Below are 21,473 nucleotides of genomic sequence, written 5' to 3' on the forward strand. Positions count from 1 at the left end.
GCAGAATGAGCACTCGGTTACTCAATCGATAGCAGCCTTGAAGATTTTTTTCTTTATGTTGTTTACCTCCAAGAACAGGCAGGCCTTAGAGATAAGGGCAGGATTAACTGCCCTTTCTCTGCAAAGTGCCAGCTCTCGAGTCTGTATCTGTTCCTGAAAGCCTGGCGCTTGGCTCCCATCTTCTAGGAATGAAGCTGCAGAGTGAATGAAGCTGCAGGATTATCTGGGGGCCTCTTAGAGTGAAGGGGAGGGAAGGGAACTTTGACTGGGCTACCCCACCCCCACCCCGTCTCAGAGATCAGCGGTTCACATCAAGTAAACAGCTGCTCGGAAAATCCAGCCTGGTGCGGTCAGTTGCCCTGAGAGGAGAAAAGGCAAACCCGGTTCTGTTACTCCCAGTTGAAAACTGTCTTTCCTCTGGGATCCTCGCGAGGTCCGCACAGGCCCAGGCTCCCTCCTGGCTGCCTGGCCTACCCCCAGCCCCACCCAGCGCCCCCACTGCACACCGCTGCTCTTGGCTCCCACGCGCAGCCAGGGCCACGCCTCTGCCTTCCAGCACTTTACTATAAAAATGTGCAAACGTACAGAAAAGTTGGGGGGAATTTACAGCAAACGCCCACAAGTCCACCCAGACCCAATGATGGAGCTCGGCTGTATTTCCTTCATTGCCTGTCCGTCCACTTTGTCCCCATGCCTGCCGGGTAAGCTGTCCACGGCCTCTCGTGGCCCCCCGCGGCCCCAGGCACTTCTGACACGCGCGGTGAGCAGGAGTCGTCAGCGCTTGTCTCCCTTCAAGCAGAGTCAGCACGCAACACAGTGCTCACGCCTTCCGGACAGTGTTTGTTTTCTCGTTGCTGTGAGAAATCACCCCACGCTTAGCATCTGTAAACAGCAGGGACAGAGTCTCGGCTGGGGTTCAAAGTCCAAAATGGGTCTGAGCAACGGGCCAGCTGTGAGCGGAGTTTGCTCCTTCTGGAGGCTCTCGGAGCAACCGCGCCCTCGCCCGCTTCGTCTTCTGGATGTTCCTTGACTTATGACCCCTTGCTGGAGTCACCCCAACCGCTGGCTTTCACATCTCTTACGACTCATCCTGATCCCCAGCTTCTGAGAGGCCCCCAGATAATCCAGGAGAATCCCCCCATCTCACAGTCCTTAATTTATTCACATCTGTGTCGGCCCTTCATGACATAATTTATTTTTGGGTTTGGGGATGAGGACGGAGTCATCTTGGGGAGTTATAATTTAGCCCCCCGCTGCATGCACCATGGAATGGACTTTTACAGGGGCAGAGCGCTGGGTAACCTGAGCCCACAGAGTGGGAACGTTTCCAGCAGACCCAGAAATGCTCTCCTGCCCCTTCCCACTCAGCCACTCTGCCACCTGCCGGCTCCCCTGCCCAGAGGCAGCTACTGCTGTGAATTCTTGTCTCTTCTAGAACTTTCTATAAATGGAATAACACAGCACTTCATTTTGCACCTGGCTTCTCTCATTCCACACAATGACCTGAGACCCGCCCCTGCCCGGGTGCATGTGTGGGCTCCGCTCTTCCTCGTGCTCCTGGGCAGCAGCTCCTTGTCTGCATAACCACGACGGCGGCTCATCTGTCCACCTGTTCCTGGGTCCACACTCGCACAGCCCACCCCGTCACATGTTTCTATCTCTCTGCGCTCTGGGCCAGCTGCTGACATTGCCAAAGGTCTGGAATAACCTCCGCCACCCGCACGGGTCACGCACTCACCATCTCTGTGGGCTAAGTCCTCAGGCCCAGTGCAAAGGTCACCGCCTCGGGGAGCATTTCGTGAACTGCTGCCCCACCCTGGGCAGGGGGACTGCCCCCTCGGTGCAGCTCCAGACTTCAGTCCCCACGCCCGGCTGCTGTGTGGCCCTTGCTGTCTCAGGTCAGCCTCCTCCCTGGTATCACCCCCAGGATCAGGGGCCTCCACCCCCAGCCACAAGGTGCACCCAAGGCCAGTGCAGCCTGGGTGCAGACCCCAGCTCTGGCTTCCTTGGCTGCAATGTGGTGGTAATGGTTGGTCCAGCTACGGGGGGCCCTGTGGACAACATGAGGGGACCTTAGCACCGTGCCCCCACAAAGCCAATTTCCCCCAGCACAACCAGAGCTCCAGGTGCTGCCACCCAGCACCTCCCCTGGGCAGGATGCTGCGAGGCTCCTGGGTCCACCCAAATGTGGTGTCAGGAGCTGCATGACACCCTCGTCCACTGTCTCCCCAGAAACTGGAACCAGAGGACTTCCAGGCTATGACTGCCTTGCTTGCAACCCCAAGCCCTCAAGAGCAGATGCTGAGGACTCTGGAGGACAAAGCCCTGGGCCAGGCTCGCGGAGCCCAAGAGCAGCGAGGACCCCGAGTTGCTCTGAGCTTCCTGAATCACCTGTGGCTGGGGAGGGGGGACAGACCCCCTTCCCTGAGCCCCAACGAACTCCAAGATGAGAGAGTCGAGAGTTGGGAAGAGATTGCTGGCCCGAGAGCCCCCCTGGGGGAGCCCACCCGGGAACCACAGGCAGGTGCCGCCAAGACTTGGATGTGTGGGGCCCAGAGGCCTCTCCTGAGCGCTCACGAGTCTCCAGCCCAGGAGGCCCACGGAGGCCTGCAAAGTGTCCAAGGCTAAGGTAGCCCGCTCACCCCCCGAATGCCCACCGGGTCAGTGGGCATCCTGCTCGCCCCTGGGAGGCCAGCCCATCCCTCTAGGGAGTCCAGTAGCTCACACAATGGGAACCTTCTGGGTGTGCGGGGCAGCACAAACCCCGGCTGGCTGCCAGAGTGCCTCATCCAGCGCGGGGACCAGGAGCTTCCGCGCAGGGCCCCATTCCAGGAACCCGGGTTATTTCTCCAGAGGTTCCGATAGCTTAAAATCGGAGACTCAGCTCCTATTTAGGTGCAAAAAGGGACTACTCCCTACCCCCAAATGCTGCTTTCAGACTTGGCCCTGCTTTCCAGGACTCTAGATTGCTGCTGAAGCAGAGATGCTCGAGCTTTAATACGGATATCAATGTCAGCCGTACTTAAAGCTTCTCTAAAGCGTGAGCAAAGGCGCGTCCTTCCCAGCGCCCTGGGCCCCCTCTCACAGCCGGTTGCGCCCCCACACGGAGGGCTGCCCACGCCCCTCTGCAGGGCTCTGGGCAGGGCTCATGTTCCTGGGGCTCTGACACCTCCTTGCCCCAGAAGCCACAACCTGGAGGGCGGCTGTGGGTTTGGGAGCCAGAGAGACCCCGCTGCTGTCTGGGAGGCCTTTGAGGGGCCTGCGTGCGGGACGGCCCAAGGCTTCAGCAAGACCATGTGCATGGGGCCGCGGCACGGCGAACCCCAGCCCCCCAGAGCTGTGGGCAACACACAAAGCCAGAACCGCCCACCCATGTGAAAGGGTCCCTCCCAGCGTCGGGGAGACAGAGCTGACCTATGGTCTCGGCCTGTCCTCCTTGGGACCCCCCTCCTGTGCGCTCCCCCTCCCTTTAGGGAGGATGCTTCCCTTAGCACCACTCACTCGGCCTGAGCCTTGGGGAACTAGACTGCACCCACCCAGCAAGGAGCACAGCATGGGGGGTGCAGGCCAGGGAGCAGCCGAGCCGCAGTCACTGCCGGAGCCGCTTGGCTTATGTCCTTCAGCCCGGCCCAGCCCCTCCCTGCGAAGTCCTCGCTCTGCCTGTTCACCCGGCCACCTGCGGGGCCTTGCTCCCGCGCTGATGTGGGTGAAGCATGGTGTTACACGTATGTCTGTCTCATCGCTATTTATAGGCTCCCACAGGTTTTAGCAAATGGAAGACGAAGACATCCCAGCTGAAGAAGGGGCCCATGGGGCCCAGCCTCCACATCCGAGGGCTGTCCTTCACGGAGCAGGGTGCAGGGGGCGTGTGGCGCGGCCCAGCGGCGGCCTCCTCATGCCCACCGATGCCAGTGCCAAGCGGACCTGGTTCAAAACAGGACCCTCAGTCTTACTCCTGCAGCCCTGGACCTCCCTCCAGACCCAGCGCTGGCACATCACAAACAGGCATTCACTGTCTGAGAAATAAGCCCTTGTCCAGACTCCTCCCCCACAAGGGGCCTGTATCAGGAAGGCGCCAGGAGAGCAAATCAGAGAATTAAAGAATTGGAGCCGGCAAGGGTTAAGCTCAGAATCAGTCATCTGAGACTTTGACCTCAATTACCTGTTACCAATCCGCCCAGAGCCTCTTTCCGACACCTGGCCTGGTCCCCTGCAATTCAGCCTCACCCCTCTCTCTTATCAGCCCTGTTCATCTACCTTCATTCACTCCAGTGGGCTGCCTCCCTGCCCTGCCCCTCTTTGGCCTTAAAGCTAGGAGCGGCCTACATATTGCAGAGCCCAGTTTCAAATGAAGAGTGAGGCCCCTTGCTCAGAACTCAAGAACTTCAAGGCAGCCAGTGGTTAATAGAGCATTCAACAAAGGGTAGAGCTTTCTGCGGCCTGGACACTACCCAGAGTATACGCCCTCGAGGCCCAAACTGACTCAGACCCTCTCGGCTGTCTTTGCCCTCAGGAGCCCAAGATCTCTTATAAAGACTCCTCGGCAGCTGACCATTCACCCCCCAACAAAGTGGGGATCTTCATAGGAACCTGATGGAGGAACAACTTGAAACTGCCCAGCCAAAGAAATAGTCAACCAAGGGAAAAAGCAGCTCATAAAATGGGACAAGATATTTGCAAGTCATGCAGCTGATAAGGGGTTAGTTAATATCCAAGTAACAATAGCAAGAGCACAAACTGGCTAAAAACCAGCAGAGGCACTGAACAGACAATTTTTCAAAGCAGACACGTCGACACAGGAACATGGGAGATGCCCAGCGTCACTGATCATCAGGGAAATGCAAACCCAAACCACCTGAGGTACCCCGCACACCTGCTGGGACGGCCGTCACCCGGAAGATTCAAGAGCAAGTGTTGGGGAGGATGTGAAAGGTAAATCAGCTCAGCTGCCATGGAAACAGTCCAGAGGTGCCTCAAAAAATTGAAGATACGACAACCATATGATCCCGGCTTCCCACCTCTGAGAATAAATCCAAAGGAGATGAAAATAGGGTCTCAGAGAGGTATCTGCACGTCCAAGTTGACTGCAGCATGAGTCCCGAGAGCCAAGATAGGGAGACAATCTAAATGTTCATCAACAGGCAGATGGATAAAGATGTGGGCTCCATAGGCGGCGGAGTATTACTCAACCATGACAAAGGAAATCCTGCCGTGTGTGACGACATGGATGGACGTTGAGGGCCTTAACTGAGTGTGATAAGTCAGGTGGAGCCAGACACACACAGTACGGTCTCACTAACGGGGCACGATAACAGGAGAAAGGTAGTAGCAGGGGCTGGAGCTGGCGGCAGGGGAAGATCTTGGTTAAAGGGTGCCAACTTCCAGTGAGAGGGTGAATACGTTCTGAGGATTTAGTGCAAAGCCTGGTGATTACTTGAAGACACCAAGAATGTGCATTAAACATCTTGTCACCAAAAAGAAGTTGGGAGATGTAGGCCAAGGCCAGGGTGGCAGCCATATTACAACATACAAGTGTATCAAGTCTGCACCTTGTCTACCATGTGATGTGTCAATTATATCTCGATAAAGCTGGGCAATAGTAACCAGGCTGAACCTCAGGGGCCAGCTGTGTTCTGGCCACACTGGCATCCAGGTCTCTGCTGCAAGCTACAGGTGGCTTCAACAGGAGGACGGTGTTGTCAGCGCCCCAGGAGACAGCTGTCAATGTCTGAGGACATTCTGGCCGTCCCACTTGGGGAGTGAGGGAGCAGGTATTAGTGAGTCGAGCCCAGGGACGCTGCTAAACATCCCACAAAGCACAGACAGACCCTACCAAGGAGCATCGGGCTCAGCATAGCAGTCATGCTGGTGGCCCTGCTTTCGGAAAATGCTAGAACTTTTTCTTTGCAGACCAGTCTTCCCAAATCAGAGATGAGGCCTCTGGTGTTAGATTTCAGTAGCCAGAGACATGACCAGGTGAGGCCGCTGGCCCACTTTCAAGGCCTCCAGGGCAAGCATCTGGGGACCCTTTCTTTCCCGGGGTTCTAGGGAGATAATCTGCCCTTTGGGTCCTCTGAATCGTCTCTGAACTTCAAGATGTGGCCTGGGGCTCTCAGCATCTTCTGTCCTCACCCCCAGCCGCTGCCCCTTTAAGAGAAGTGGGCAGCCCAGAACTTAACAGGCACAATCTTTGCCCAAGTATTATCTGTCAATAATCATTAACCCACGACAGGAGGGACCACGCCTCAGAAATCAAGGTCCCCTACCTTGGGAAGGGACCAGTGCATGGAATGCAGAGCGTGATGAGCCGGGGAAGGGGCTCCAGTTCCGGAACGTCACACCTGTGTCCTCCCCGAGTCAGAACTCGGGCTCCCCCGCGCCTCTGCCCCAGGGCCCCGTTCACCCGTGTGAGCTGGGTCCTTTCTCAAAGGCGGCTCTTTCTCCACGTCTCCACGGCCCCTGAAGTCCCCCCGTACACGTGCAACCATCCCAGGTGTGACTGTACAACCTTCTGCCTGTGTCTGGGGTGGCGGCGGCTTGTGTGCAGGTGATTCCCCCAAGGAAGTGGGGCGTGCTCTCTCCCCACCCTGGTCTCTCCACCTTCCTCAGCACTGCTCGGGTGAGGTGCTGTGTGGGCATCTGCTCCTGGCGCCCAGCACAGCCCCCAGATTGCCTCAGCGCTGCATCCCCATAGCCTCGGGTGTGGGGAGCCACCAGGATCTGGGTGAGCATCAGGGACACCCAGAAGCAGGAGACCAGTCTGGGCTGCGCCCACCCCAGGAGCTCGTCAGCACCCCAACGAGCGGCACTCAGGGTCCTGGCCCCCATCTCTGCCAGCGATCGGCCCGTCCGGCTTCCTCACTTCAGCAGCACCGGGCATGAGGCCGCGGCTTCGCTGAGCAGCGTTGGTGGGTGACCGCTCGCCCCAGCCCGCGCGGCCTCCGTCTCCCCTGCTGCGAGACTGAGTCTTTACTTGCTTTTCCATGGGGAGGGCAACCTCGTCTGGCTCATTTGTGGGGGATCCTGTGCGCTGAGACACTAGCTCCTGTCCCCATCTAGAAAACAGCCTGTTGGGGCGTCGCTCACACGCCCTGACGCACATTTAAAGTGAACAACTGGGTGAGCGGAGCAGACCCGGCCCCCCCGCCACCCCAGCCCTAGGCAACCCCGAATCCACCTCCGCCCTGCGGCTCTGCCTGTCTGGACGGTCCTAGAAGGGCGTCAGGCAGCACGAGGGCCCCTTCCCTGCGGCTCCGCCGCGTGTGCAGGGCCGGAGCGTGACTCACCCGGCTCCTTGGGAGTAACCGCCCGCAGCGGGCACGCACCCTGGCTGCCCCCCGAAGCGGGGCACTTGCTGGGCACCGAGGGCTGCTTCCACCTTTGTCCTTGGGCAGCCGCGGCGCATATTCATGCCCTCCACGTCTCCCTTGTCTGGGCTGTTCACTCAGGCAGGGCCTCGCCGGCCACGAGGCAGCTCCCTGTTCAGTCGCCTGAGGCCCGTTTCCCCAGGCCGGCCCGCTCCGTCCCCACAGCAGCGCTCCGGGTTCCGGCCTCCCCAGCTCTGGTCCCGGAATCGCTGCCCTGGGCTCCCTTCGCCGGCAAGAACAGAGTTTGGAGGGGAAGGAAAGTGGCTTCATTTATCTGTCGGCCCGGCCCGGGTCTGAGGCCGCGGCCCACCCAGCAGAGAGCAGGGGGTTTAACCCGTGGCACCGCACCGGGAAGGGAGGGGGGCAGCGCCCCGTCCCGTGACGGGGGCCTGGTGACCCGGCTGGCATCAGCCGGCTTTCGTCACCGTCTGGCGGTCTCGGTTCTGTCTGTGCCAGGGCCTGCAGGGGCTTGGTCTTTGCAGGAGGCCCTTCGTCCTCGGAACAGGAGGAAAGAGCGAGACGCTCAGGTTCAGCGTCCGAGGCAAGGTCTGTGGGGCGCAGAGGCGGCGCGCGTCTCCCTCCCGGGCGGGCTGCGCCACCCCTGCTGGTTGTTATCTGGTGGGTCTCGCCCACCCAGTGCGTGTGGAAGGTGTCTCCTTGGGATTTCGATTTCCGTTTCCTTGACGACTGCCGATGTCAAGCACTTTTTCATGAGTTTATTGGCCATTTGTGTGTTTTCTGTGGAAAAACACATTTGCTCTTTTTTTTTTCAGGATCTTATTGGTTTTATTCAGTGGCTCGTGAAGCAGGCGGCTTCCCATCCAGCAGAGAGAAGATGCTCGGCGTTGCCCAGGACTGGACGTCTGTAGGCAGCGCGAGAGAGAGCAGGGTGAGGAGGCTGCACCACAGAGCGGGCTGCGGGGCGGTCAGACCACCTTGCTCGGGAGGGGCAGCGTCTACCTGGCAGGTCACCTCGCCATGTCAACCAGGTGACTCTGACTGACGGATCTAAGTCCCGTTCTGGGAAACTGCCATTCCGCTCAGCACTCGCTGTAGGTTTGCTGCGGGGGGCTTAGCATAAGTGGGGCCTGATGTTTTTCTCAAACAATGTAAGTGGCTTCAACTCACCCACATAAAGGGATCAAAATTAAACTTACTCCCCAGAATTGAGCCAGAGACAGTTCTTTTCAGAGGTGGGCCCAGCGCCCGGCCCGTCGTCATCACTCCAAGCTGGCTGACGTCTCCAGCCACCAGCCCCGGAGGCTTCCTGCAGCCTGGGCGCCACCTTCCAGGAGGGGCAGTTAACCAACTACAGCAAGATGCCCGCAGGTGAGATCACCCCTCAGCAGGTGTGGGTGCTGGGACCCCCCCCCTTCCTGGCCAGTCCCTCTCCTGGGAAGACCCAATTCATCTCCCACACCACACACGTGACCACCACCGGGGCCCTCTTGGAGAGGACTTCAAGGTGGTTAAACTCTGCCTGGTGCCTGTATCGAGAAGCTCTGGCAGATGCCAGGACATCAGGGGGGCCAGAGGGGCCCTCAGTGGTAGCCCGGGACTCTGCCCATATTTTTAATCAAATTGCCTTTTGATTACTGAGTTGCAAGAGCTCCTTATGTATCCTGTATCAGATCCACAATTTGCAAGTACACCCCCGGTTGTGGGCTTCTTCCTTTCTTGGTGGTGTATTTGAGGTGCACGAGTTTACAATGTTGAGGACACCAGCAACACTTTCTTTCCCTTTGGTTGCTTGTGCTTTGGGGTCACAGCTAAGAATCCCACGACGAACCCAAGGTTAAGAAACAGAATAAAACGCCTGTGTTTCCTTCCGGGTCATTTGCAGTTTGATGTTTCCCTCTAGGTCTGTCTTCCACTTTGAGCAGGTGCTTGTGGGGGTGTGAGCTAGGGGCAAGCTTCGCCCTTTTGTGTGTGGTCTTTGTCGCTCACCATGCCAAGTATCTTCTCCCAATCTGTGCTCACCCTGTTAACTCAGTTATGATGTCCTTTGCGGAACAGAACCAGACTGCCTTTCCCAATGCAGGTTGTTTCTAGAACTTTCTTTGACCCAAATTCTCAAGTTTCCACGGAGCCTGTGAGCCCATAAGAGAGACAGACTAATCGACGCTCAAAGCTTCAGGCCAGGGCCTCCCCGGTGGTGCAGCGAGTTGAGCACCACGCTGTGAAGCTGTCTGCAGCCTCTGCAGTGCAGGTTCGATTCCCAGCCAGGCAGGGAAAAACCCACATGGCATGGCAGGACTCTCCTGCCTCGCCCGCTGCTCCCCTCAGCAGTGTACTTCATCAGTCTGCCTGTTCTGCTCCCTGCTCTGTCTCTGGTGAATTCTCTCATCCTCTCACACCTCTGGCTGTACCCCAGCTCTTGTATAAATAAATAAATCTTTAAAAAAAAAAAAAAAAAAGCTTCAGGCCAGACAGGGTAAAGAATCAGGCAGTCATCTGTCAATCATTTAGCATTTAGAGCTAATCCCCTCGCTCCCAAAGGCCCTCCGGGGTTGCAGACAAGGTCAGGTTGACCAGACATTTTATCCTTCCTTTATCTAACTGCCCATAAACCCTGAAATGATGTGCAGGAAGTAGCAGGAAGATAATGACCAGAAGTACAGAAGTCACATCATAACAAGAGAGTAAACTATCACGACTTGGTGACGGGCATTAAGAACTTTCTGGTTCTTCGAAGCCACACACCCCGATCAGGAGCTCCTCCCGCGGCCCTGCTGCCCTTCCATCTGACCAAGGCACACTGGCAGCTCCCCGCACAGGTGCCCCCCACTCCCAGCTGCCTCTCCCCACCCCTTCCCTCAGCAGCCCCGAGGTTTCTCCCCTTCTCTCCTCCGAGTCCTCCCTCCTCTCTGACTCCTGGCCGGGTCTCCAGGACAGCTACTAAGACTTCTTCTAGAGTCTTAACTAGCGGGTGTCTCCCCAAACTCTTCTGCCTCAAGTTCCCTTCTCTCCATTCGGGGCAAACTCTGCCTTCGGCGTCTGTACCCCCCACCCTGCCTGGTCTGTGCATCCGCCCCGTGAGCTCCCGACTGCTCAGTGTCCCATCGGCCCATCGCAGCCTCTGAAAGTCCCCGCCCCTTCCACAGAGTGGCCCTGCAGCTCGCGTGGCGACACAGGGCAGCTCCGTGGCCCGCGCCTCTGCTGCAGGAGGCCACCAGGCCCCAGGACGGGGCATGTGCGCTGCTGGGCACGCAGGAGGGGCCGCGTGGAAGACGAGGGGAGTTGGGAGCGTGGGTCCTGAGCAGGAGGCTTCCAGGCGGGGCCACCAGAGTCCCCTGCACTGGCTCCAGCCACTGCCCTCCAGAGAAGCCCCTGAGCCCCAGGTCCCCACCTAGTGAGCCTCGCCCTGGCCCTGCCTTCGGGGCGGGGACTGTGCAGCCATAAAGCTGAAAGGGTGAGAGACAAAGGCTGACTGCGGAGGCGAACCCGGAGCAGAGCACACAGGTAGGTCCTGCGGGGACACTCGAGGCGGGCAGGCGGAGGACAGGAAACAGCCCCGGGGGAGCCGAGGGGCCCGGCCCAGAGGCGGTCCTTCCCGCCGCTTCCAGGCACAAGCTGCTGGGGCCAGAGGAGAACATGCAGGGTGCCCAGACCCGCAGGCGGCCCAGCACCAGAGTGACCGCGCATACACTCTGGACTTTTGGGATCGTGCCATGTCACCGGGGTTCAGGGTGTCGCGCGCACCGCTCAGGGCAGACGTCCGCAGCAGGGGCAGGCGGCGGCCACATTCATTTTTGCTGTGAATCTAAAACTGGTCAGAAAAGTATTTGCTTGCTTTTATTTTTTTTTTTTTTTTTTTTTAAATATTATTATTTATTTATTTATTTTTACAAGCACTGGGTACAGTCAGAAGAGCGGAGGGTGAGAGAATTCACCAGAGCCAGAGCGGGGAGCAGAGCAGGCAGAAGGACCGAAGTACACTGCTGGGGAGCAGCGGGCAGCAGAGAGGTCTGCGCACCATGTGGGACCCTCCCCGGTGGCCGGGGAGCAGCCGGGGATCGAACCGGCGCCGCAGAGGCTGCAGGCAGCTTCGCAACCCAGCGCTCAACCGCTGCACCACCGGAGGCCCAGTATTTGCTTGCTTTTAAAAAAAAAAAAGAGGTTTGGCCAGAAGGTGCTAGCAGAATAAGTGCTCATCCCAGAGTCTCCTGCTGGCTCTGGATCTGCCCCCCATCTCCTGCTCGAGTGCATGTGGGTGCCTGGGCCTCCCGCCAGAGCCAGGGAGACAGACAAGGCAGGCAGAGGGAGGGCCTGTGGCAGGCCATGTCCGTTTGTCCAGGGAACAAAGCCACCACTGCGGGAGCACCCTCAGGGGAGGAGGGAGAGCGGGGAGGATTCTAGATGCATCTCCACAGCCATCGCAGGGCAGAGACCCAGCAGAGAAGAGCTGAGTATCTCATGAGCTGACAGAGGGCACCCGGCAAACACCTCCCCCATGCACACGCCCAGAGCTGCCTGTCGGGGTGCAGGCTGGTATCCTAGCACCAGGGGCCCCCACATAGCTGTGACTGAGTTAGGCCAATGCAGACAGCACCTTGGAGAGGTCAAGTTCGACAGCTTTAAAGGGAGACCACGGTTCTGAGACAGGCACGGGGGCCGCAGGGAACCTCAAGCTGAGAGGCCCCCTGGTCCAAGACCAGCCGGTGGAAGCCCTTCTCCCCTAAACCAACTGACTTGGCATCTCTGCTGCATTCCAGAGCCATGGGGGAGAGCGCCCAGCACTGGGCTGGGCGGTGGCGGCCGTCTTGGCGCTGCAGATGCTGGCGGCAGCAGAGCGCCCTTCCCAGGCGGCGAGTGCCAGCAGCCAGGCCGCGGTGTTCGCAGACCTGAGCGCCCAGGAGCTGAAGGCCGTGCGCAGCTTCCTCTGGTCCCGGAAGGAGCTGCGGCTGGAGTCCTCCAAAGTGCAGACGGTGGCCAAGAACTCGGTGTTCCTCATCGAGATGCTGCTGCCCAAGAAGCAGCACGTGCTGGGGTTTCTGGATAAGGGGCAGAGGCCCCCCGTCCGGGAAGCGCGGGCCATCATCTTCTTCGGAGCGCAGGCGCACCCCAATGTCACCGAGTTTGCCGTGGGGCCCCTGCCCCATCCCTACTACCTGCGGGAGCTGCCGCCCAGGCCCGGGCACCGCGCGCACTGGGCAGGGAGGCCCCTGGGGGAGGTGGAGACCGAGCTCCTGTACGGCGTCCTGCAGGAGTCCACCAGGCCGCTGCACCAGTTCTTCCTGGACACCACGGGCTTCTCGCTGCTCAACTGCAGCTCCCGCTGCCTGACCTTCACCGACGTGGCGCCGCGCGGCCTGGCCTCCGGGGAGCGCCGCACCTGGTTCATCTTACAGCGCTACGTGGAGGGCTTCTTCCTGCACCCCACGGGGCTGGAGCTCCTGGTGGATCACAGGAGCACGGACGCCCGAGCCTGGGCGGTGGAGCAGGTCTGGTACAACGGCAAGTTCTACGGGAGCCCAGAAGAGCTGGCCCAGAAGTACCACGCTGGGCAGGTGGACGCCGTGGTCCTGGAGGACGTGAGCACCATGGGCCAGGTGGGAGAGACCCCCGAGGAGCCGCCCCTCTTCTCCTCCTACCAGGTGCGCGGGGACTTCCCCAGCCCCATCGCCGTGCCCGGCCCGCGCCAGGTCCAGCCCGAAGGGCCCCGCTACCGCCTGGAGGGCAACGTCGTGCTCTACGGGGGCTGGAGCTTCGCCTTCCGGCTGCGCTCCTCCTCGGGGCTGCAGGTCCTGAACGTGCGCTTCGGCGGCGAGCGCGTGGCCTACGAGGTGAGCGTGCAGGAGGCGGCGGCGCTGTACGGGGGGCACACGCCCGCGGGCATGCAGACCAAGTACATCGACGTGGGCTGGGGCCTGGGCAGCGTCACCCACGAGCTAGCCCCGGCATCGACTGCCCCGAGACGGCCACCTTCCGGGACGCGCTCCACCACTACGACTCCGACGGCCCCGTGCGCTACCCGCGGGCCCTCTGCATCTTCGAGATGCCCACCGGGGTGCCCATTCGGCGGCACTTCAACTCCAACTTCAGCGGGGGCTTCAACTTCTATGCTGGGCTCCCGGGCCGCGTGCTGGTGCTGCGCACCACCTCCACAGTCTACAACTACGACTACATCTGGGACTTCCTCTTCTACCCCAGCGGCGTGATGGAGGCCAAGATGCACGCCACGGGCTACGTCCACGCCACCTTCTACACCCCCGAGGGGCTGCGCCACGGCACCCGCCTGCACACGCACCTCATTGGCAACATGCACACCCACCTGGTGCATTACCGCGTGGACCTGGATGTGGCAGGTAGGACCCGAGGGGGGCGGGAACAGCCCTCCAGACAGACCTCCTTACTGAGCAGTAACGTCCCCTCCCCGGGACACTGCACTGAATCTCCCGGAGGGGCAGAACTCGCCTTCCGCACCACAGCTAGCTCTGTGGCCCCCGACAGCCCCACCGCGCCCCGTCTGCTCTGGGATGCTGTCTAGAGGGAGCCCGTCCAAGCAGGAGGCCCGGCTCTCATCGTCCTTCTCTCACGCACCTGCAGGCTCCAGGAACAGCTTCCAGACCCTGCAGATGAAGCTCGAAAACATCACCAACCCCTGGAGCCCCAGACACCGCCTGGTGCAGCCGACTCTGGAGCAGAGGGGCTACTCCCGGGAGCGCCAGGCGGCCTTCCGCTTCAGAAAGCCCCTGCCCAAGTACCTGCTCTTCACCAGCCCCCAGACGAACCGCTGGGGCCATAAGCGCAGCTACCGGCTGCAGATCCACTCGATGGCCGACCAGGTGCTGCCCCCGGGCTGGCAGGAGGAGCGAGCTGTCACCTGGGCCAGGTGAGGGGCACGGGAGGCTGGGGAGGGGCTCCTCCCGCGTCCCAGGGCTCCCGTGTGCGTGTGTCTGCGCTCCTGCCGGGAGGTTCTGCGCTGTGTGTCGGGGTGCCTGTGTGCGTGCGTGCCCGGGCGTGTGCCCCAGTGTCGGGGAGGTGTGCTGAGCCCCGGAGCCTCAGCTGCCAGTGGTCAGGGCTGCTGACTCGCAGGTGGCGCGCTCTCCTTTGGGGGAAGCGGTAACCTTCCCCGTCACCGACCCTGAAGACATTCCCAGGGGGCTGGGAGGACCCCGGGCCCAAGGCCACCTGCTCCTCTGCATGCAGGTACCCCCTGGCCGTGACCAAGTACCGGGAGTCTGAGCTGAGCAGCAGCAGCATCTACAACCAGAACGACCCCTGGGATCCCCCTGTGGTCTTTGAGGAGTTTCTTCAGAACAACGAGAACATTGAAGACGAGGTACGGCCCCACCTTCCTCCAGCCCCAGCCGCCCCCCACACGAGGGATCTGTGCCCTCCCACCCCCCGGGGGCAGGCTCCGCAGTCCCCAGAGCTGCCTTCCTTAAAGCGGGGGCCGAGGGGCTGCAGGAAGTTCCCAGACCCAGCCGGGAATGTCGGGGCCGCAGAGGCACCATCCAGCCCGCGGAAGCCACCGTCCCCCTGAGCCCCCGCCCTCTCTTCCGCAGGACCTGGTGGCCTGGGTGACGGTGGGCTTCCTGCACATCCCCCACTCCGAGGACATCCCCAACACCGCCACGCCCGGGAACTCCGTGGGCTTCCTGCTCCGGCCCTACAACTTCTTCCCAGAGGACCCGTCGGTGGCGTCCAGAGACACAGTGATCGTGTGGCCCCGGGACCACGGCCCCAACTTCGTCCAGCGCTGGATGCCCGAGGACCAGGACTGCCTGAAGCCCCCGCCTTTCAGTTACAATGGCACCTACAGGCCCGTGTGAGGGGCCCGCCCCCCCCAGGAGCCCCAGCACCCAGAGAGGGACAATAAAGGCCGCAGGGCTCGGCGCCGTGTGCTGCTTCTTGGGGGAGACACAGTGGCGGTGAGACCTGCACCAGCCGTGTGGGGGTGCACATGACCCGGGGCACCTGGAGCGGCCGCCACTCTCCTGGGCCGGCCGCACCCCGGAAAGGCGTGTCTGAGCACAGCGGCTCTGGCAGGGCAACGCCAGGCTGGCCCGCCCCCGCCCGTTGGTTAGAAGGAAGCTGGCAGCCCCCTCCCTCCCGGGGAGGCCGTGGGGACCAAGCCCGCGCCCCAGACCAGCCCCAGGGAGACAGAAGAGCCAGCAAAGCTGCGAGGCCTCCAGCCTCCGATGCCGACATGGCCCCGAGGGCTTCTGTGGAGCTGCCCCTGAACACGGGGCGGGCGTGCAGGGGGGCGGGGGGGCCTGCGGTGTCGCTTGTGATAGCAAAGGCCGGAGACGTCACACCTCCCGGGAGAGCGGGCAGGGCGGATCTCCCAGGCCCCGCCACGCCGGGCAGGCGCAGGGGTGAGGAGAGGGAGGGGAGAGGGCGTTGTCTGCGCGGGGCCGGCGGCGGGCACAGCGTGTGAGGGCGGAGGGGTGGGCACGGTGGACACAGCTGGGGCGGGAACCAGGCAGGCGGCGCCGAGGCAGCGGCTGCAGAGCCTGCGGGGACAGTCCGAGGGTCTGACGCGCCTGGTCAAGTTGAACGTGCCTGTCGCTCGGGACTCAGAAAGTCCATTCTGTGGCTTCCCCTCGGGAACCTTCTCCCCCAAGAGTAGGCGGAGGAGATGGGCACAGAAGCCCATCACGGCATTGCCGTGGGCGCGGGGAGCTGGGGCCAGTTCCACGCCCACCCCTGGGGTGGGTAAGTCCGCAGGGCCCGGCGCCGGCCACGCCAGCTGGGCTCCTGGGAAGCAGGTGCTAGGATGCTGAGATGGAGTGAGATTTTGGGGGGAATTTCATCATGGGGGGAAAGAAGGAAAGAGAATTGGGCACAAGGAGCCAACAGCCTCATCAGACCTTTTCTGTCATCCCGCGAAGAGCTCAGGAGCGAAGCCTGCCGGGCGGAGTCCCGCCGGGCCGGGAGGCCGCCCTCAGACGGCGACCTGCACCGTCATTGCCCCGGGACCTCCCACATTAGTGGGTGTCCTCGCTCGGAAGCTGAGCCTCAAGCAGCCGACAGCTGAGGCATCCGCTGGCCACACGCCCTCAGCTGGGCAGAGCCCCTTCCTCAAGAGGCCTGAGCGGTGCCACCTCCCCAGGCCCCCACAGGCGGAGGCAATGAACACAGGGGCAGAGAGCTACCTCCGGAGATGTTTAGAAGGAACGTTGGGGTGGGGGGTGTGAGCCAGAGAACCAGGAATGGCACAACATTACTTAGCAAGTTAAAACACAAGCCCTCAGGGAAATGCGAATTAAAGCCACGGCGGCATCGCAACCCGCCAGCCAGGAGAGCTGCGCTGGCTCGTGGTCATCATGCCCAGTGCTGGTGCAGACAGAGAAACAGGCTCCCGGCAAGAGGCGCAGCAGTTCCTCTGGAAGGAGCTGGAGTTTCTTATAACTCCGCGCCCTCGCCCCCGCACCCGCAGTCCCGCCGGTGGGCATCCCCGAGAGCGGAGACGTCTGTCCACACCAACGCCTGTTCACCGTGTCCGCGGCGCATCTCCTCCTCGACAGGAAGCAGCCCCGCGCCCTCGGTGGACAAAGAGCCGGGCCAAGCCTGGAGGGACAGAAACCACGAGCAGCAAGGGGGGTGAGGGCCGAGCCGCGCCGCGCACCCGCGTCTCCAGCAGAGGTCAGTCCCGGAGCGCTGCGGCCCCCACGGCTCCTGCGCTCCTGCGGGCCGCGCTCCAGCCAGAAGCCACCACGAGGGGAGGATGGACCGGGAGGGGGGGGGCGGGGATAAGAGGGTCTTTGTGTGATGGAGACTCTGCGCCTGGATTGTGGCGGCAGTTCCACAAATCCACACCTGAGATGAAACAGAATAGCCCCTGACACGCACCTGCGCGCACCTGACACGCACCTGACACACACCTGCGCGCACCTGACACGCACCTGCGCGCACGGTGGACGAGCACAGGCTCAGGCCCGGCCTCGCGGAGGGGCGCCGGGGGGTTTGCTCCTGAGTCACAGCCGCGGGAGGCGCTGCCCGGGGAGTCGGGGTGACGGGGTGTGGACTCGCTCTAGTATTTTTGCTGCCTCGCGTGAGTCTGTAGTTTCTCCAAGACAAGGTTACTTTTAAAAACACACGCAGCCCCCGAGCGGGGGGTGGTCGGGCGCGCGGCTCTCGGGTTCCTGCGCCTGGGGCGGCGCTGGCCGGGCCGGCAGGGACAAGTGTCACTCCGGGGGCGTCGCCCCCGCCAGCCCCCCACGGGCAGCCGTGGAGCAGGAGCCGCCTGCCCGGGCCGGACACCCCGCGGGGGAAGGGGCGCCGCGCGACCCCCGAGGCGGCGCGGGGGTCTCTGTGCCGCACCCTCGCCCGCGGCGCCAGGCGGCAGAAGGGGGCGCGCGGGAGCCCCCGCCCTGGTGCCCCCACCGCCCAGGGGCGCCCTGGCGCCGGAGCCCCGCCCCGAGCCCCGCCCCGAGCCCCGGCCCCGCGCCCTGGCCCTGCGCCCCTCTCTGCGCCCCCGGCCCTGCGCCCCCTCTCTGCGGGTTCGGGGCGCGGAGCGGCACCGGCGCGGCCCGGGCGCTAGATGGCGCCGCTGCGCTGCTGCGCCCCCGACCGCCCCGCGCGCCCGCGTTTGCCCCGCGGGCCCCGGCGCGGGTCCAGGCGGCGGGGGCCGAAGACGCAGCGCCAGGTTCCGCCCTCCCGCGGGGAGGGTCTCCCCGAAAGACCCGCGACTCGCGGGGTCTGTCCCTGAATCTCACCCCCCACCGCCCGGGAGGCCTCGGCGCCCCCTCCGGGGTCTGCACGAACATGCCCGCGGCTTCTTTCCCGGCCCCCGACCCGGCTCAGCCCGCGGGGTTTCCGTTCTGACCCGGGAGGGCGAGCAGCGGGCTTGCCAGAAGGCGCGCTCGGGACGGACAGAGCCGAGAACCCGGGGTCCCCTGGCTCCCCTCCCTCCAGCCCCCCGCAGAGCCCAGCCAAGAGCTACAGCAGCTCCCCAGCAGGGCCGGCCCCAGGGCTCCCCAGCCCCAAGCGCACCTGGGCCAGGTAAGGACAGCTGAGAGGATGGAGCTCCCGACTCTGCCCCCACCCACCGGGGAGGCTCCACCCCCCGCAGGGTGGCCAAGCCGCTGCCCACCGGGAGGTCTGGCGGGGCCCTGGGAGTCGTGCCAGATGCCATTTCCTTCACTCCCTGGAATCAAGTTAGTCTATCTGGAGCAAATTCTGATAAATTAAGATATATATAGTAAACCATAAAATATCTGGAAAGAAAATAACCAAGAAACCAGTTTCAAAAATCATTAAAAAGCTACCCTAGCAAATAGCCACTTAATGCAAAAAAAAAAAATCAGGAACGGAGGAACACGGGGTGGGGGGGCGCAAATAGCAACCAGCAGATGGGAGACCAACTATATCGATTGTAACATTAAATATGAATGATTAAGCCAATGAAAAGGCAGAGATTGTCAGGCTGGACTTTAAAAAAAGCAAGATACACAATACACTGTCTCTATGAGATGCATTTTAGATTCAAAGATACAAATAGGTTGAAAGTAAAGAATAGAACATGATCTCATTCAACAGCAGCCTCAAGAAAATCAGAGTAGCGATACTAACATCAGACAAAACAGACTTTTGTAAAGATTTATTTTATTTATTTATGCATACAAGAACCGGGGTACAGGCCAGAGGTGTGGGGGGTGAGAGGAATCACCAGAGACAGAGTGGGGAGCAGAACAGGTGGATCCACTGAAATCCACTGCTGAGGGGAGCAGCGGGGAGACAGGAGCGGTCTGCTGCGCCCTGTGGGTAGCTCCCTGGCCGAGGATCCAACTCATGCGGCAGTGACTGCGGACAGCTTTATAGTGCTGAGACTTGACTGCTTGCACCACCGGCGAGGTCCCCCAAAATATATTTTAAATCAAAAATGTTTTAGGCATGAAGAGATATTTTATAATGATAAAAGGACCAATCCATCAAGAAGTTATAATAATTATAAACGTATGTCCACCTAATAATAGAACCCAAAAATACATGATACTAAACTGAAAGAATTAAGGACAGAAATAAATAATGTAACAACAGAAGTGGGAGACTCCCGTAGCCCACCTTCAATAAGGACATAATGAGGCAGAAAGTAACCAGGCTCCAGAAGACTCTTTACTAAGCAACAAGACCTAACAGACATATCTAGAATCTTCCACCCAGCAGCAGCAGAGCCTGTATTCTCAATGCACATGGAACTCTCTCCAGGATAAACCATTCTCTAGGTCACAAAACAAGCCTCGATATAGCTCACAGGGTTCAAGTCAAACGAAGCATGTCCTCTGACCCCGTGAAATGAAATCAATAACAGACAGAAATTTGCAACATTCACAATATGTGGATATTAAAGAACCAGTGGGTCAAGGAAGAAGTCATGGGGCAATTGGAAATTCTCTAGAAAGAATGAAAATAAAGATGTGTTTACCGCAACTTACAGGGTGTCGCGAAAGCAGTGCTTCCACGAGGCTTGTGCTTATAATGCCTGAAGGAGAAATCCCCTGTCAGGAACCTAACCTTCCCAGCTGCGTCACTAGAAGAACAAAGTCACCCTAAAGCAAGCAAAGGCAGAGGGAAGAGAGACCTCCGCGCCCACCCTGGAGCTCCTGGCTCTGATGCGAGAGTGACCGATGTCCGCAGGAGGGAAGGAGGCTCAGCATGGGAGCCAAAGCCAGACGACCTGGCTGGACCCGGCGGCTGGCCTCCCCGCAGAGAGCGGCCGGCCGGCAGGAGGCTTCAGATGTGCATGTCAAGTCACTGCAGGAACAAGTTATAGCCAAGAAGTAATTGAGCAGATTCGGACTGACCATGCGCCTGAGCAGATGCCGGGCAGCTCGTTAAGAAGAAGGATGGAAAAGGCAACAGATTTCTTTCTGAACGAGACTCTCCCCATGCCTTTGTAAGGCCCAGAGCCAGAGTCACTGGACACACAGCACCCCTAAATTTCCATGTGCTGCCTTGACATCTGCAAGCTCACCCAGCCCCACAGGCTCAACCATGAGTTCCCCGCCCTCTCCAGATATATCCCCCACCGCCCGCCCGGAGCAGGAGAGGGCCCCTCACAGCTCCCTGAACTCCACCTGGTCCTCAGCCTAACAGGTTTCCTTCACCTGCCAAACTGCCAGCCCGGACACCAGGGCAGAAAGAGGGCCATGCCAGCAGGGCCAGCTTCCCCCAAGCCCCTACCAGCTCTGCCTGGCCCCAGAAGCAGCCCAGAAGAAGAGGGGGGGCTGGGGGAGCAGGAGGAGAAAGCAGAGGCTGCCCCTCCCCAGGGCAGGACCTTGGCCCTCAGGTCAGGCTGCACTGGGAGAAGGGAGACTGAGCTGATGTGGGATGAGATGAGGGCTTTAAATGAATTTAAGAGGACTGTTTAGCACCCAGACAGCACCAGAAGTGACAGGCCTCCACCCCCCCAACCCCCACCACCCCATCCCCACCACCCTGCCACTGAGGCTGGAGGGAAGGCCCAGCCAGACCTGGTGTCAGGACCCTGGGGTCCTTGCACAGAGACACGAATCCAGGCACCTGGAGGGTCAGGTGCTGGGGAGGGGAGGGTTGCTGGACGCCTGGGCCTACCTACAGCCGAAGAGGGTGGGAGAAGACCAGCCTCCTCCCTCCACCCCCAGGCCCGCCCCGGGGGAATCTGTGGTGTGCTGGACACAGCCTAAATGCTGTGGTGTGCTGGACACAGACTAAATCAGCGCTCCTGGTGTGCAGGCCCCAGAGACAGACAGCGAGGGGAGAGGGAGGACAGACCTCAGGACCCTCACGGCGAGGGGAGACAGCAAGGGCAGGGGGCGGGGTTCCACTTTGTGCCGCATCACGGATTGCTCGTCACGTTGACTCAAGGCACGTCGGCCCCCCGGAAACAGGAGCGGTGCTCAGACAGGCGACCGGGCGGTGGGGACCCGCGGCCCCGTCCAGTCACTGGAGGAGGATTCCTAACCAGACCCCACTGGGCAGACCACTCACCCGGGGCCGTGGCACGTCCAGCCCACGTGGCCAGGCTGGCCCGAAGTCCTCTGACAGCAAACAGACCCCAGGATACAGGGGCAGCGACAGGGCACTCCCGGCTGCCGGGGACGACTTTGTATATGTTTGTCTGGGGGGACAGACGTGCCGGAGGTAGAGCCTTGCTATCCCCACCCCCCACCTGCA

At 60.9% G+C, this 21,473-nt stretch overlaps 1 protein-coding gene across 1 annotated transcript; it reads left to right on the forward strand.

Moving 5' to 3' along the window:
• Positions 1–8,686: 8,686 nt before the first annotated feature.
• Positions 8,687–15,167, forward strand: AOC1 (amine oxidase copper containing 1). The gene is given in 6 exon segments (XM_054691928.1): positions 8,687–8,716; positions 12,083–13,259; positions 13,262–13,675; positions 13,917–14,202; positions 14,520–14,652; positions 14,879–15,167. Coding segments are annotated over 6 exon segments (2,307 nt in total). The 3' UTR covers positions 15,146–15,167.
• Positions 15,168–21,473: the final 6,306 nt, after the last annotated feature.

The sequence above is a fragment of the Talpa occidentalis genome, unplaced genomic scaffold (assembly GCF_014898055.3).
Source record: "Talpa occidentalis isolate TD23 unplaced genomic scaffold, MPIMG_talOcc4v2.1, whole genome shotgun sequence".
Classification (NCBI taxonomy): Eukaryota; Metazoa; Chordata; class Mammalia; order Eulipotyphla; family Talpidae; genus Talpa; species Talpa occidentalis.